The 15,071-nt window shown below is 46.1% G+C and overlaps 1 protein-coding gene across 1 annotated transcript; it reads left to right on the top strand.

Annotated features, from left to right (window-relative positions):
* Positions 1-383: 383 nt before the first annotated feature.
* On the top strand, positions 384-14,963 carry LOC144729365 (YY1-associated factor 2-like). The gene is made up of 4 exons (XM_078609568.1): positions 384-514; positions 4,750-4,878; positions 10,439-10,615; positions 12,826-14,963. Exons 1-4 carry the CDS (start codon positions 489-491, stop codon positions 13,205-13,207), a joined length of 714 nt encoding a protein of 237 aa, XP_078465694.1. The 5' UTR covers positions 384-488; the 3' UTR covers positions 13,208-14,963.
* The last annotated feature ends 108 nt before the right edge of the window (positions 14,964-15,071 follow it).

The following is a 15,071-nucleotide window of genomic DNA, read 5'->3' as shown; positions in this document are numbered from 1 at the left end:
CGGTCTTACGCCGGCGCCATGACGTCACCCCCTCCTCCCACCCGAGACTCTCATAGTGGGAAGTTGCGCGATGACGTCACCCAGCGACGTTGAGGCGTGGGCGGAGTCACGCCCTCTGACGTTATCACGCGGGGTCTTAACTCGGCGACATGACGTCACCCCCTCCCACCCGAGACTTTCGACGTGGGAAGTTGCGCGATGACGTCGCCCAGCGACGTTGATGCGTGGGCGGAGTCACGCCCTCTGACGTTCTCACGCGCGGTCGTAACTCGGCGCCATGACGTCATCACCTCCCACCGGAGACAATTGAGACGTGGGAAGTTGCGCGATGACGTCACCCGGTGACGTTGATGCATGGGCGGAGTCACGCCCTCTGACGTTATCACGCGCGGTCGTAACTCGGCGCGATGACGTCATCCGGCGGTGGTGGCGGCTGCGATCCCCGCGAGGCGAGGCGAGCGTAGCTCCCCCCTGCACGCTCCAGCGCCATGGGCGACAGAAGAACCCTGAGCAGGTAAAGAGGCCATTTCACTCGATGTCTTTCCGATTTCCGTCGCTTTTAGTTGTTGTTTTTGACGGATTCTGCCGAGCGAAATGTGCGAATCCGTCGTGCCTCGCCGCGGGTTTTAAGTGTTTGTCGGGACTGAGCGGGACTGGGTGAAGGCGATCACCTTTATTGTTTGTGATGCTGCGCAAGTAACTAACAACACAAACTCAACATATTCGCCCGTAACATCACCGACCTAAAAGGAAAAAAAAAACAGGCGACGTTTCGGGTAATGGCCCTTCCATAGAGATAGAGAAGCGAATTGGAGTAGATTTCGTAGCGCGGATAAGCTTCCCGAGCCCTGATTGGTTGAAGGAGACGCAGTTGACCATTGGGATCGCCGCGTTGGCCCGGTGCCTGCGCCGTCGACCAATGGCGTGCCAAGCAACGGCGCCCCCGCGCGCATTCGCTCTGCGATTTCCAAAGGCGGTCGTGCCATGGCGGTCGTGCGAGTGCCAATGACTTCAATGTTCTTCCCCTGAACCAATGTTTCCCACGGGGAACTTGAAGCTTCCTCACGGTTATCCGGGTTCTCATGACCTCATTGATTCTGACTCTTACCCAGGTCCGGGGTCTCTCTCTCACGGGATCTCGATGATTCAGACGGTCTAACTCTGGACCGGTTTGCGGTCTCTCACGTGGGTCCCAATGTTCCAGACTGTATCATCCACGGATGGTGTATTGATCACGGATTCTCGATGATTAGCACTGCCACATCCGGGACCAGGGTCTCTCTCGCACACGGGGTTATTGGGGTCTCTTTGGGGTTATCAGAGGTCTCTCGATAATTCATGCTGTCTCAAACCAGGATCGGATTCTCTCATGGGGTCGTTCTTTTTCAGAAGCGACCTGGCCACAAGTGATAGCTCAACGAAGTGGATTATCATGTGGACATTTATAGTAGCCAAATACTCTAAACGCATGTTTCTAAACGTTGAGGGACAACCCGAAGGACCGGAAGAAAAATCCACGCGACCACGGGGAGAAGACACAAACTCCAAATATACAGCAGGCGTCAGGGTCGGGGTCGAACCCATGACCTCCTGTATACCATGCTAGGTAGTTAAAATCTCGCCACCGTGGCGCACAGAAAGTGGGGGGGGGGGGGGGGGTCCACTGGTGCTTTACAATTGCCCGCCTGTGATGACGGGACGAGAGAGAGGGGAGAAACTGATAGGAAAGCCGAGAGAGAAAGAACGAGAGGAGAGGTGAGTGGAGAAGCTGTGAGGTTACAGTGAGATGAGAGGGGTAGTGAAGAAGAATCCGAGACGGGAAGAGTGAAGACAGAGGAGGTTGTATTGGTGAGAGGTGAAGATAGTGGGTAGATATTGAGAAAGGAAGTGAGGAGAGGGCAGAGGTGAGGATAGAGGCTGGGAGGATACGCGCGAGAGGAAAGGAGAAGGTAGGAGTGAGGGAAGAGCCGACGATGGAAAGTAGAGTGAGGGGAGAGGGTAAAGGCTGGGAGGGTAACATTGTGGGGAGAGGTTATGAAAGGAAGAGATATACTCTTAGGTTTTTTCGGTAAAGTCACGTAGGTAAAAATAAAAATAAATAATATATATAATAGAAATAATAATAGAAATAAAATAATAAATCACGACGTTTCGAAGGCAACACAAGTCTCTGTCATCAGGTGGGACCGTCACAGCTAAATTTCCTGTATCAAGTGAGGAAAAATCCAAGAGACAAGCTCTTAAATACAAGTTCAGGGGGAGGGGGGGAGGGGCTTATCTGAATGTGGTAGCCAGGGAATGGAACGGTGGCGGGGGGGCGGATGTGGTGTACCGGGTGAAGAGATAGTCAGGTGTCGGTAGGGTAGAGATGAGGGGGGAGGCTGAAAGAGAAAGAGTGAGGGGATAGGGTAGAGGTGAGGATAGAGGCTGAGAGGGGGCAGGGGTAGTGAGAGGATAGTTTGGCCATACTTCACACTGGTCAGTGCGGGTCGGTAAAAGGTGGGTGCCCAGGAGGGATTCGGGTATTTAAACAAACATTTTTTATACCAGGTAAGGTTTTTTTTCAGAAGCTACTTGGCCACAAATGATAGCCCAATGAAGTGAATTATCATGTCGAAACGTATAGCAGCCAGATACTCTAAACACATGTTTCTCAATGTGGAGGGGAAAACGGGAGGACCCGGAGAAAAATGCACGCGACCACGAGGAGAACATACAAACTCTAAATATACGGGCATCAGGGCCGGGATAGAACCCACGACCTCCTGTATACTAGTTGAGGTAGTTAACATCTCGTTCCAGTGACACCCCATATCACTCGCAAAAGATGCTAGCTGTCGCCAGGAATCTGGTTGTGGAGTTCATAGTGCAGTGCACTAACTATTGTACCACCATATCACATTGATGAGAGGCTTTGGAGTGAAAAAAAATATACAAAAAACTAATAAAGGATGGTTAGTATGAAGAAGGCTGATGGTAGAAAGGAGCAGAATGATGTAAGAAAGCTATGGAGTGATGTAAACGAGTGAGGGGAGAGTTTGTGAATAAGAGGATACTTGGAGAAGTGGTTTTAGTAAAGTTGAGGAATAGTGAATACATGTTAATGCACATCCCTGGTTCATTTTATTGTTTAACGGTGTACACCTGACACCTTCACACCTGCCTGCAAATATTTATTACCTACCTGCATGAGTTCCTGGCAGTGGCCTGGCTTTTGAAGGGAAGACGGCATGAACACAATAGAATGGGTGATTCATGCCCTGAGAGGTATCATTACTTTCCCCAGCAATTATATAAGCAAATAGAGACGTGGTGCTGCCATATACGAAGTTAGTAGTGTCTACCTCATTCTGAATACCAACCACCCAGCTTTCTCACATATGTCTCAGTGTCTGTTAATATTTCAATTCGTTTCATGATAGTCCATAAAGCTTAACCACATATGCAACTGGTTTTTAATCACATACACAACAAGTTTGTTGAACTTGCCGAACTACAATTTAAGCCTATACACACTTGTACAGGGCCTTGCGGTCCAATCTTCAAGTTATGTCTCTTCATACCCTCTACATTTTCGGGTCAATCTAGAATTGAAGCTTTTGTGACTGAACGAATGAGTATAGTAATTTTTGGGTCATTAAATAAACTGCTTATTTTCTCTTCCTCATTGCTTGTGTCTCAGCATGGCTGTGTGTGAGCCCAAAAACATTTCCGCGGGGTACTGAGAATGTACTTGTAGGGGGCACGCAGTGCTTCAATTGTGTGGGGTTTTTTTGTGCGGGCATCCTCAAGTTCGAAAACGCTCACTACGCCACTTTTGCTGTGGTGAGTGTTCTTCCCTAAATTGTCGGGGTAAAAAAACCCAGTTAATGTAAAGCGAAGCATCGGGCAGGAAATATGGGAGTGAAACCCTGCCGCATACCGTTAGTTTTACAATGGGGTCCTTATGTCTGCAGCACAGGTCATAAGGTCACATACCAATGCGGTCCAACAATGGTCAAATGTATTATAGGATGCCGTGCTTCAAGCAGCAGTTCCTGCCTTAATTTTTCTCTGAACGGCAAACTGGTAAATGAGCCAGGCACCGATTTAAGTTAATTGAAAAAAATAACTTCTCATGCTGACAATGTCATTCATCCAAGTACTGCAACAAGTTGGTGTTGGTGGAAAGCCAAAGCTCAATACGGTTTCCTTAGTCTCACTGTGTGTTTAGGAGGAAGCGATTGTTATGTTGTTTTGGTATAGGTAAGTCTAATAATGTTGACATTTGAGCCATTTAGCTTGTATACACAGTCGTGAGGTGGTGTAGTGGTTAGTACATCAATCTATGAACCTGGCGATCTCAATTCTGTTCCCATTCATGCCGACCATCATTGGCCGGAGATATCTGAACTGGCCCTGGCCCACCCCTTCGCCAATCCACTGCTGGAAGAGGTCTTCCCCACACTATGGGAGTTATTTGACCAGACTTTTCCATTCTGGTCAGCGCTGTGTGGTAAAGGCAGGGAGCATAGCTTTAGGAGTTTATCACAATACCAACAATAGATTTCGCTCCATTACCTTCTGCTGACAAAATATCCCTGTAACCCTATTAAAACCTGCTTTGTGTGAGGACAGCAATCCAAGCACTATCCAGGCACAGACACATGCTTAGCTTCCGAGGTTTGGTGTATATTGGTTATTTTGGTAATAGGATTTTTTCGTTGCGCCTGCCTGCAATACGTTCACGTTGCTCTTTCATTGTTTTAGACCAAAACGAGCGGCGAAACCTCAACACCAAGACGACGGCTTCTGGGACTGCAGCGTGTGCACGTACCGCAACAAGGCGGAGGCGTTCAAGTGCAGCATGTGTGACGTGCGCAAGGGGACCTCCACGCGGTAAGGGTGGACTCACGCCCATCCAGGGCTTCTCTCTGAATATTTTCCGGGTCAAAGGTGGACGAGTAGGCACGTAACCAGTAGCTAAAGCTATAACGAGATGTTTATTCGATGTGGTGTACCGGGTGACTGAAATTTTCTGGGTCGCGAACGTGGACACACCTGGCTGTAATTAAGCCCTGCTGCCACATACCTCTCCACTCTCATCCCGGTACATTCCCCACAGTGTCTCATTCAGTTTCTGCTTGATAGGAGTGCTGCTCTTTCTTGGATGCTGCTGCTGTAGTCTGGAACTCCTTTCCCGATGTCATCTGTGCTGCCGACTCCTCGTCCCTGTTAAACTCCAGGTCTCAAGATTGTACTTTTGTCCTCTTTGAACTGATTGTTGCTTCGCCTTAGAGTATCTTTAGCTACACCTTACTGTAAACATATATTGCCTATCCCTCCTTTTTTAGTTCTCTGTAAAGCACTTATCTCTTTTTTGTACAGTGTCTTGCGTAGTAATTGCATTTGGACGCTGTACACATTAAAATTACAACTTAGTCTGCCAACACCACCTCCACTCATCGGGAAGTCGCTCATTCTCTACTAATGCTTTCAATATCTGAATTATCTTCCTCTGGCTGTCCACCCTGCTATAAGACCTTTCCCTTGTTCAGGTTTAAGGCTTCGTGCTTCTATGCCTATAATTATTGACACTGTTGTTCTGTGTTGTTTCCACCATCACAGTACTGTAGTTTTCAGTCCATATCCTAACATTTCTTCACCCTCTCCTTCACACCCCAAAAAACCTCTACACTTTCCCTGAACCCCATGGAGTGCACGCCCTCCATCTTGTACAGTGGGGTTGTTCAACTGGCGGCTCGCGGCCTGCAAAGGCAGTTGCTGTCTCGTCGAGCCATCACGAGATACACACTTGTGAGATAAGAGAGATCTACATGAGCTATAGATGAGAGAGCTGAAACGTGCGATGAATATTGGTGAGCCGAGGGATAAACAATAGCGATGTATGAGAAAGCTGTGGGCAAGGGATGCAGGTTAGTGACCTGAACGTGAGATAAACTAGAGAGAGAGATGAGAGACCTGGAGATGAGGTATAGATTAGTGGTTACACATGGCATATAATGACACATGGCCTACATGCGTATGCTAATACAGTAAAACCTTGGATTGCGAGCATAATTCTTTCCGGAAACGTGTTTGTAATCCAAAGCACTCGTATATCAAAGCACTCGTATATCAAAGCACTCGTATATCAAAGCACTCGTATAACAGTTGTGATCACGTGACGCTCGGCAGACAAAGCGTAAACACGTACTACTCGTATTGCAAGACCTCGCTCGTTTATCAAATTAATATTTATTTAAAAAATTTGGTCGTCTTGCAAAACACTCGCAGACCAAGTTACTCGCAATCCAAGGTTTTACTGTATTATAATGTGGCCTGCCTGAGACTAGTTGGGAAACCCTGGTGTGCAATAACTTGAGAGTCAGTCATGTTTAGATGCTTGATAAATCAGATTTGTGCTGTCGTTAGTATCTAGCACAACAGATGGACAAACTGAAGGACATGACTTCTACACCTACAGTAGATCACCATCCATACATAGGCTGCCAAATGTAGGTGCTCATTGTATAGTGACTTGATCAGTCTCTCTTTTATGGCACTGAATAACAACTTGATTTGAAGCTTCCGTGACTAAAGGAACCCATACTCTTTGGTTTTTCGGTAAAGTCACCTGATGATGACGCTTGTGTTGCGCCCGAAACGTCGTGAGTTTATTTTATACCTACGTGACTTTACCGAAAAAACCAAAGAGTATGAATACCAACTGGCAAATAATACATTCCAATTGTTTGTTTAGTGTGGCAATCTATTCGATGGCACCAGGAGTTTTTGAATGCATAGCGCTCACACATCCTGTATAAGAGTAGAATGAACAGTGGTCAGGTATGTGATGAACAGATTTCACTTCACTACATTCACAATAAGGTGACTCATTTTCCATTTTTCAAGAAGATAGCCGCACCTGCCATGTGTTGTTCAAACACGATCAGGGGCAGTCCACAACACCAGATAACTTGTTTCGTTATCTGCCGTCGCGTGCGGCAGTGGTGGTAAAAAGTGGCCAGGTGTTGTATCACCGGTCACCGTCCGTCATCGTCATCATTGTTTCCTGGTTATATGGCTCCTGGCACAGACCTGGATATGCGTGGGTGGACAGTTTGGCACTGAGCTCTGTGTCAGTTCACTGGAGCAAGGAAACATCTGAATGCTCCCCCCTCCTGTGGGGTGTTAAAACATAACACAAAACCACGTGGATATGGTTGGTAATGGCAAACATCCAGAGGCATTTTGTGTACTGAACATGTCATGAATGTTGTAGTGTGGAGGGCAATAGGTATGTGGTTGTGTTGTTTAGAGCTGCTGACGTGGCTCTCAATCCGATGAGTTTGTGTCTCTGTCATTGGCCGACATGGCCTTTTAAACCCTCCGTGGTTGATAAAGTGGAGTACCGCTTTGTGAGAGGTTAACAGTGGTAGTCAATGGATTAGCGTACCCCTACATAGGAATGCTACATTTCCACAAATGGTTAAGGTCTGTAAACAAGAGACGAGCACTACCCTAACCTCAATTGAGCAGGAAGTCACTGACTTGTGTGACCATAATGTTGTTATATTCATTTTGTTATTTATTTTTCACGCAAGATTAAAGCGGCATATCACAAGCTGACAGTGCTTTCAGTAAGCCGAAGCAAACCGTTCTTTGTGGCACTGAGTGAAAATGAGCCACTTCTAGTTGCACGTACCATGGGGATGAAACGTTTGGAGTGAGAGTGTCTGAAAAAAATTGACATTAATAATTCACGGTGGTAAATTCATCACAGAGGGAAAGCGTGTTTAGACACTGCTCCAGATGGCCCCGACTGGTTCTCCCCTCCATCCTTTTCTGAATCAAAAGGGCCGCCGTGGTATTGTTGGCAGTGACAACAGGCTGTGAGGCACGATTATCCGTGCCTGTCCACCGCTTATATAATCGCAGCCTGAGCAGCGGCGATGAGGTTTGCACCGATAAGTCTATTAGCGGTAAGCTTCGAGCAACAAGGCATCGCCGGCATCGAGTGAAAAACGCCAGACTCCGGCTGCCTTGGAGAAAAGCGAGGGGAGGTTTGCTCGTGTTTAATTTAACGTGGCACGTTAAGGCCCTCCAGAGGCTCGTGGCTAAGATAAATAAATACAAACCCTGGGTTGTCGGGGTTGGCTGTAAATTTCGGCTGGTGCATTGGGGGTAGGGTGAGAACGGGAGGAAAGGGCTTTGCCAGACACATGTCTGCATGCCACACTGCTATAAAAAGGACCGTGCATGTCTGGTTTGTGTGGGTGTGTGCACTGGGGCAGGGTTTTTGCAACTAGAAAGCACTGTTACGTTGTTTTTGCCTGGCGGTCTTTGGCCTTGGTCCATACAAAGGAAAGTTGCCGCCAGAAGAAAACGTGCGCTGCATTAAGTTTTTTCTGGTCATGCTCCATGCATTTAGTTGTGTTTTTAGACGTCGACTGTCGGGTGCAGTGCACTCGAACGCACAGTAACAGTTGAAGGTCCATTTCATTGGAGCTGGCCAATAATGCACGTGTCATGACCATTGTCAAATAAGCATTGTTTACCGAGTGGTTAGGGCTGTCATGTAAAGCACACCAGAGTTGTCATTGTAAAAGCTGCTTTGTTACATTATAATTTAATCATCACTTTCATTTTCAGCCCTTTTGTCAATTCAATGCTGGATGAAGGCTTCCCCCATGTGTGTTGTTTGACCATACTTCACCACAGTGGTCAGTGTAGGCTGGTAAAGAGGGTTTCCCAAGACCGGTTTAATAATTCACTTGCCACTGATATTAACGGTGCGCAGCGATCGAGCTCGGTTCATCGAGTTCATAGCGCAGTGCCTGAACCGCTGCTCCACTTGCGTTTTCATATGCCTGGCCAAATACATCCACAGGGCGATGCAGACAACAGATGAATTCATGCAAGACCAAGCTGTGGTAATGGCACTTGCTAGCCCGGTGGTTAACCATGGGGCGACTATTTATGGAACGTGGCGTGCTTGTGGTCTGGCATTTGTGGCCACGCATCGCTTTAACCCCCCCCCCCACCGTGATTTGCCTGTGCGCTTTGCAAGTGGAATTTAATGATGGAAAGCTTGCACGTGGAAGGAACAATTTACACCAACATACAAATGCAAGTCTTTTTTTTTGGTGGGGGGTGGGGGGGATGTGTAAATCTATCCGATGAGCATCTGCCAAAGGATGCAGGCTGGTGAGAATCTGATCAGCATGCTTAACCAGCTCAGGCAAAAGTGTGCCAAGTAGATGAGATCTGTGTTGTGCCAATTATAATGTGCCCAGCTAGGAGCTCATGCTGCCCCTGTGCCAGCAGGTGAAGCAGTCTTCTGACTCCTAGGCACAGGGTGTCCTTCCATTAAATTATAATTTCCAAACACCATTTTATAAATAGACCGTGGAATGATGTGGGTAGCGGGAAGCCGGCCAGAACATGCAGTACTCTGCCACATAACAATGTTTTGTTAAGTTGACCTGTTTTATTACAGAATCGTCATAGTCTGCAATCTGTCTAATTCTGCACATGAAAACTCAATTCTCTGTCCAAGGCTGGATGAATGCCTCACCATGCTGTCACTGCCGATCACGGTTCTGTGATGCCGCAATCGGTCTTATCCCGCACATGAAGCGATTTCATCACTCCATAGCACATAGAGTATATACATGTAAATGCACACTTGTAATCATCAATATCACCAGCCATGGTTTATCCACTGCAGGTTGAAGGCTTCCCCATGCCGATGCCACTCATCACAGGCATCCTATGCCACACCTGTCTCATCCACTGACTATCATCCTTTCTAGCGAAGTGTTCTACCCAAGCCAACTCAACAATGTTATGTTTCGGTCTCCTTGGATTAACTTTTGTTCCCTAATCCATGTGCTCCTGTGCATTCCACAGAGAGAGAGGAAGAGGTTTATTGCAGCACAGTGGCGCAAAAATACGTCAATATTTTCGACGTTTCTTCTTCGAAGCCACAAAGTGCCATAATTACATGGCTTTGGCTGCTTGGATTTTCTTTGTCCGTGCGCTTCTATTCTGTACCTCGTCTCTAGTCACATCCACCGTCCTCGTATCTCATTAAATCGCATCCTCCCATCTCTTCATCCATCTCCCCTACTCCTTCTGCCCTGCACCAGTGACTTCTCCATAGTCTTTATCATTGCATATTCTTTATTTCTTCTTCAAAACAAATGTACAAACCATCTGTGTCTTGCTTCCCTGACCTGGAAATTATTATTAACTTATTTTAAGGTTCTAACTTCTGCACTCTGCCTCCTGTCCATCAGAGATATTCCCAACATCCGTTTGGGGTTTAGTAAAACACGGATTTAAAAACGTTAAAGTGATGTTTCTAAAAGCAGAAAAAAACTGACCTTTTTCTGCACGCCGAACCCTCCCCACCACCCCCACTGTCCCCCACCTCCGACCTGTCGCTGACCAGCAAGCCGCGTTACTCGCAGCTGGTGGCACAGCAGGTGGTGCAGCAGTACTCGCCGGTGCAGCCGCCCCCCAAGAAGGAGAAGAAGGATCGGGCTGGCAGCGAGCGCGACAAGACCGACAAGGAGAAGGACTCGCTCTCTTCCGTGCCAGGAAAGAAGAGCAGCGGCCGCAAGGCTCGGTAAGTGAGACAGGGCCATAGCGGTGGGGGGAGGTGCAGAAGGTCGCCATTCCCTGAACTTAGATCCAAATAGGTGTTAGAAAGGGCCAAGGGGGCCTCGGATAGGGACTCATCTGACATTTTTTCCTGGGGCTCCAAAATAATTTCAGTGGCCCTGATGCAAGGATGGCAGGGATGTGAATATGATGTGGGATAAAAAAAATAATAGATCACGACGTTTCGATCGCAACACAAGCGACCGTCATCAGGTGAGACAATCACAGCAGGGATACTGCTGAAACAGCTGAAACAGACTTTACCGAAAGAACCAAAGAGTATGGATTCCTGCAGTCACGAACGCTTCAATTCCAGAATAATGTGGGATCACAATTTGTTGTCTTATTTTAGTGAAACTTGTTAAGGTGCACACTATCGTCTGGTGGGATATTGTTCAACACCGTTGATGTGTATCACGAGTCTACAAAACCGTACACTCAGTGGCACAACTGTCGAATGTGGAGGTGGTACAACCGAAGCACGGCCCACGAGCCGGAGAGGCACAGGCAGAAGAGGGGAGGAAATTGGACGGGTGGGGGGGGGGGGGGTCCCATGTGATTCCTTGTGTCAGGGCCCATGCTGACCACGCTGCACCCCTGCGTACACTATTTGATGACGATGGGCATGGCGCTGCTTTCCTGTAGCCTGGCACTTTGGATGCAAGGGTCGGTAGATAAACCCGCTGGTTGAAAGTACAGAAAACGTGTGGACATTTGAGTGCTATTCCCTTGTGTGAGTTGTGGGTTATCTCCGGGTACTTCTTAAAATTGAATTGGCCAAACGTCTCAATGGAGTCTTTTAGACTGTCAAACATTAATAGATAAATAGGTTAATATTTTTTTAATGTACACTTTTCAAAATCAAATTAATGCTGACACGGAGATTTATTTTTTATCTGGGCATTTACAATTTCATGCATGTATGCTAATGGAGACATATATATTAATGTAAAAAAATCCCCTTGGTACACATTTTGAAAATGTTGATGTTGAACAATCTCCCAAGTAGAATACTCCCTGAGGAATTGACTTGGATGCTTAAATGCCAGGATACTGTAATCATCACTGATGTGTCCTGGAAGGGCTTTCAAAGTCTTGCGCCACGATTTGGACGACCAATTCAATGGCGACACAGCCAATTGCTCTCTTACCAATTTAAATTTCGGGCTTCAGAACGGAGTGTTCTTGTGAACGAGTTTTTTACAACTTAGTCATGCTGCACCGTTCAGAAATAATTATCAACGGTTACACTGAGAATTCCAAAGAGTGTTTTTGCATTGAGCTGCAGCATTATCTCAAGATGAAAATCTTTGCTATAATGAGTGATCAATGTTTACATGTAATCCACCTGTGCGGGTGTTTTAAGGTGCTTCAATCATATCACCACATTGTTTATCTGCAACTCTATAACTGTCGTAATAGGTTTTTACCCTTTCAACTGGTACAAAAACTGACACCTTTATACAAGGCATCATGTTTGCAATAACCACAACACAAGCAGTCAAAATGCAAACAAAAAGAAACAACTCTGATGATGATAATGATATGCACTGTCCTTGAAGTTGATTGGTCCACACCCGAGACAGCTTTTCTTAGAGCCTAGTCTCCATTGGTGTTGGACCAGATGACGTCATCTGGTAAGGGTAAAAACCTATTACTATATTTTGCCACTGGTAAAGGAGGTATCATAGTATATAATTGTCATCAAACAGAAATATGGCAAGCAATTGTAGGACCGTAACAATTTAACCTCCTCCAACAATTAGTTAAATTGTTGTCAAGATTGTGGAATCTGTAGTGGTATGCATCAAAATAATAGTTAGTGGTGAATTAAATAAACATCACCATCAGCCATGATCAATTGACCACGAGATTAAGGCCTCCCAAAGTCAACACCATCTTTCACGTCCTGTGATCTAACAACAGTCCAGCTAGCACCTACATGAGTATATTAGTCTAATTGATTCTCAGATGCACATATGAATACATATATAGCGAGTATAGTTATCAAGTTTAATCGGTTATGACTTTCGTTTACAGCTTGCTCTATTGGCTGCCAGTAATTTCTAGAAAAGTACAAAGAGGGACCATTTCATCACAGCTGTTTGCACCGAAACAGTCACAAAGTCACAAACCTAACCGTGTGGTGGCTTGCCCTGCACTCGCTCCTGGCAGGCCGCGGCTGAAGAACGTGGACCGCAAGAGCGCCCAGCATCTCGCCGTCACTGTGGGAAACCTCACCGTCATCATCACCGACTTCAAAGAGAAGCCGCGGTCCGTCTCCACCTCATCGTCATCATCACCGCCAGCATCAGCCGTGTCCGTGTCATCGTCTTCCTCATCTTCATCCTCGTCTTCTTCCTCCTCCTCAACAACATCCTCGGCAGCGGTAAACCCGCCGGCACCACCAGGGGGCGGCTGCGTGGATGATTCGACGATGTCGACAGTGGCAGCACATGCAGGCTCGGGCTCAGAAGCGCCGGGAGAGAAGGGGCAGTCATCGCGAGCATCATCCCCCAAAGGTGACTCTGTGTCACTTAACAGCGAGACGGAGTGACCGTGGAGGGGTGAGCGAGGCTGTCTGTCTCGGTGGGAAGGGTGAAAGGTGCAGGGGAATTTTAAGGGATGAGCAGGCAAGGCAAGTCGGTCATCGTGTACATTGTGTAATAATTTTAGTTGAAGTGTTTTTTTATATTTTTCGCATTGCGCCATCCGCCCAGGAGAATCTGGTTTCCTCCCCCCCCCCCCTCTTTGCTCTCAACGCAGTATGGTGGCTCTCACGATGGCAATTAAAGCGCCTGTTGTGAAGGAGCGGTGTTGTCGCGAGTTTGAAGACTGTTGAAGCGGTTGCTGTAGGCTTACGCTTAAATTCACAACTTAAGTATTCCCCCTGCATTGTGCAGCATTAACCCACTTTCTGGACCTTTATGGAAAAAATTATGAAACTTCAGGCAGCGTGACGATACACTCAGGTTGACTTGCATAAATTGTACCCCAACCGTAAAATTGCCTACAAAAGATTTTTTTTTTACTTCCCAAACTTGACGCAATTAACGGAAATGCCTCTTATCTTCATCTCCTGTGTGGTGATATTGAGATCATGTTGGGAGTATGTTGTTTGGCAACAGTATTACAGGACGCAAGGGTACAGGAAATTCAGTTCCATCTGGCAGTACCACCGTGTGGCTTCAAAACAAACGAATGCAAACCGTTAACACTTTAAAACACATTTCATTCTAATTCACAGAATGTGAATGTCCCATGGTGGTGTACAGGTACGTAATGCTGTACTTGGATTCCCAAGGTTGAGTTGTGACGTAGGTTTGATCGTTTTTTTAACGTGAAACCTCTCGACGTGACGAGGCCTTTCAGGGGCATCCCGACTGTACAAAGCAAAACTAGGCGCTGTATTTCGCCTGCTTGAATGCCGTGATATTCTCGCAGAGAACAAGGGGATTGTGACCGGTGGGTTTAAATGTCGTTCCGTCCTCACCTCAACCTCTTCGGTTTAGCCAACTGAAGTCTGAGGCAGATGTACAGGCACTACGGTCACAAGTTAATAACTAATTTTTGTGTATATTTTATATTTTAATGAGTCGCTGCAAGGAGATTTTTTTAAAGGAGTTGTAAGGCGTGGCAGAAAAAAAAAAACCTTAATTATTTGCAGCATTTCACAATTCACTGAAGAGGCATGGCTGTTATTGTTGGTGTGGTGTTTGATAGTTTGAATTTAAAATGTTTCATGTTTCTTAAAACTACTCGCAACACAACTTTAATGGTTGAAATATGGTATGCTGAAGCCATATTCCTGGTCAGGAAATTTAAAAGCATTACATGTCACTTTTGGTATTTTATACATGGTTGAAGAAAAAAAACCTCGTGACAAGTCAACAAGCAAAATGGGTGCACTCTACAGATTAAAAAAAAATACAGTTTGTTACAAGTATGCCTTTTTAATAGTAGAGTTGTGGCAACATTCTGTAAACCATTGTAAAGATTGTATGTCATCATATAAGTGGTGCTTTGGCTCGCGGAAAATGCAGAGGTATATGTTGACGTAGTTGTTTGTTGATGCATTAATACTGTAGTTTAATGTTTGTGGGCCAATGTAAGCCGACCAAAATGTTATAATTTAGTGTAAAAGGCTGCATTTAGTGGTTTTGAAAGTGGAAATGTATACTAATTGAATCGGATAGGTTTGTGTAGCATTAAGGATTTGTTCCAACTCTCAAACTCTGTGCTGCTCTTAAGTTAATGTACTACATATGACATATGCCCACACACCAAAAAAGAATAAACCTGTACATTTTGTACAACTGCATGTGTGGTCAGTGCTGCGGGTTTGCCCCGAGTGGTTAAGTGTGGGATGTCAATTATTTGCCACAAAACAAGTTTCGAAAGTACAAAAATGGGGTCTTGTT

This window comes from Lampetra planeri, chromosome 32 (assembly GCF_965212315.1).
Source record: "Lampetra planeri chromosome 32, kcLamPlan1.2.h2, whole genome shotgun sequence".
NCBI lineage: Eukaryota > Metazoa > Chordata > Hyperoartia > Petromyzontiformes > Petromyzontidae > Lampetra > Lampetra planeri.
The sequence above is the reverse complement of the archived record's forward strand: the minus strand, read 5'-3'. Positions and strand labels throughout refer to the sequence as shown.

Bases quoted from the DNA above. Each gene is read 5' to 3' on its own strand.
- LOC144729365 (XM_078609568.1), top strand. From the start codon at position 489: ATGGGCGACAGAAGAACCCTGAGCAG. The intron at 4,879-10,438 runs GTAAGGGTGGAC...GTCGCTGACCAG, and splicing joins CGCAAGGGGACCTCCACGCG to CAAGCCGCGTTACTCGCAGC. The intron at 10,616-12,825 runs GTAAGTGAGACA...CGCTCCTGGCAG, and splicing joins AGCAGCGGCCGCAAGGCTCG to GCCGCGGCTGAAGAACGTGG.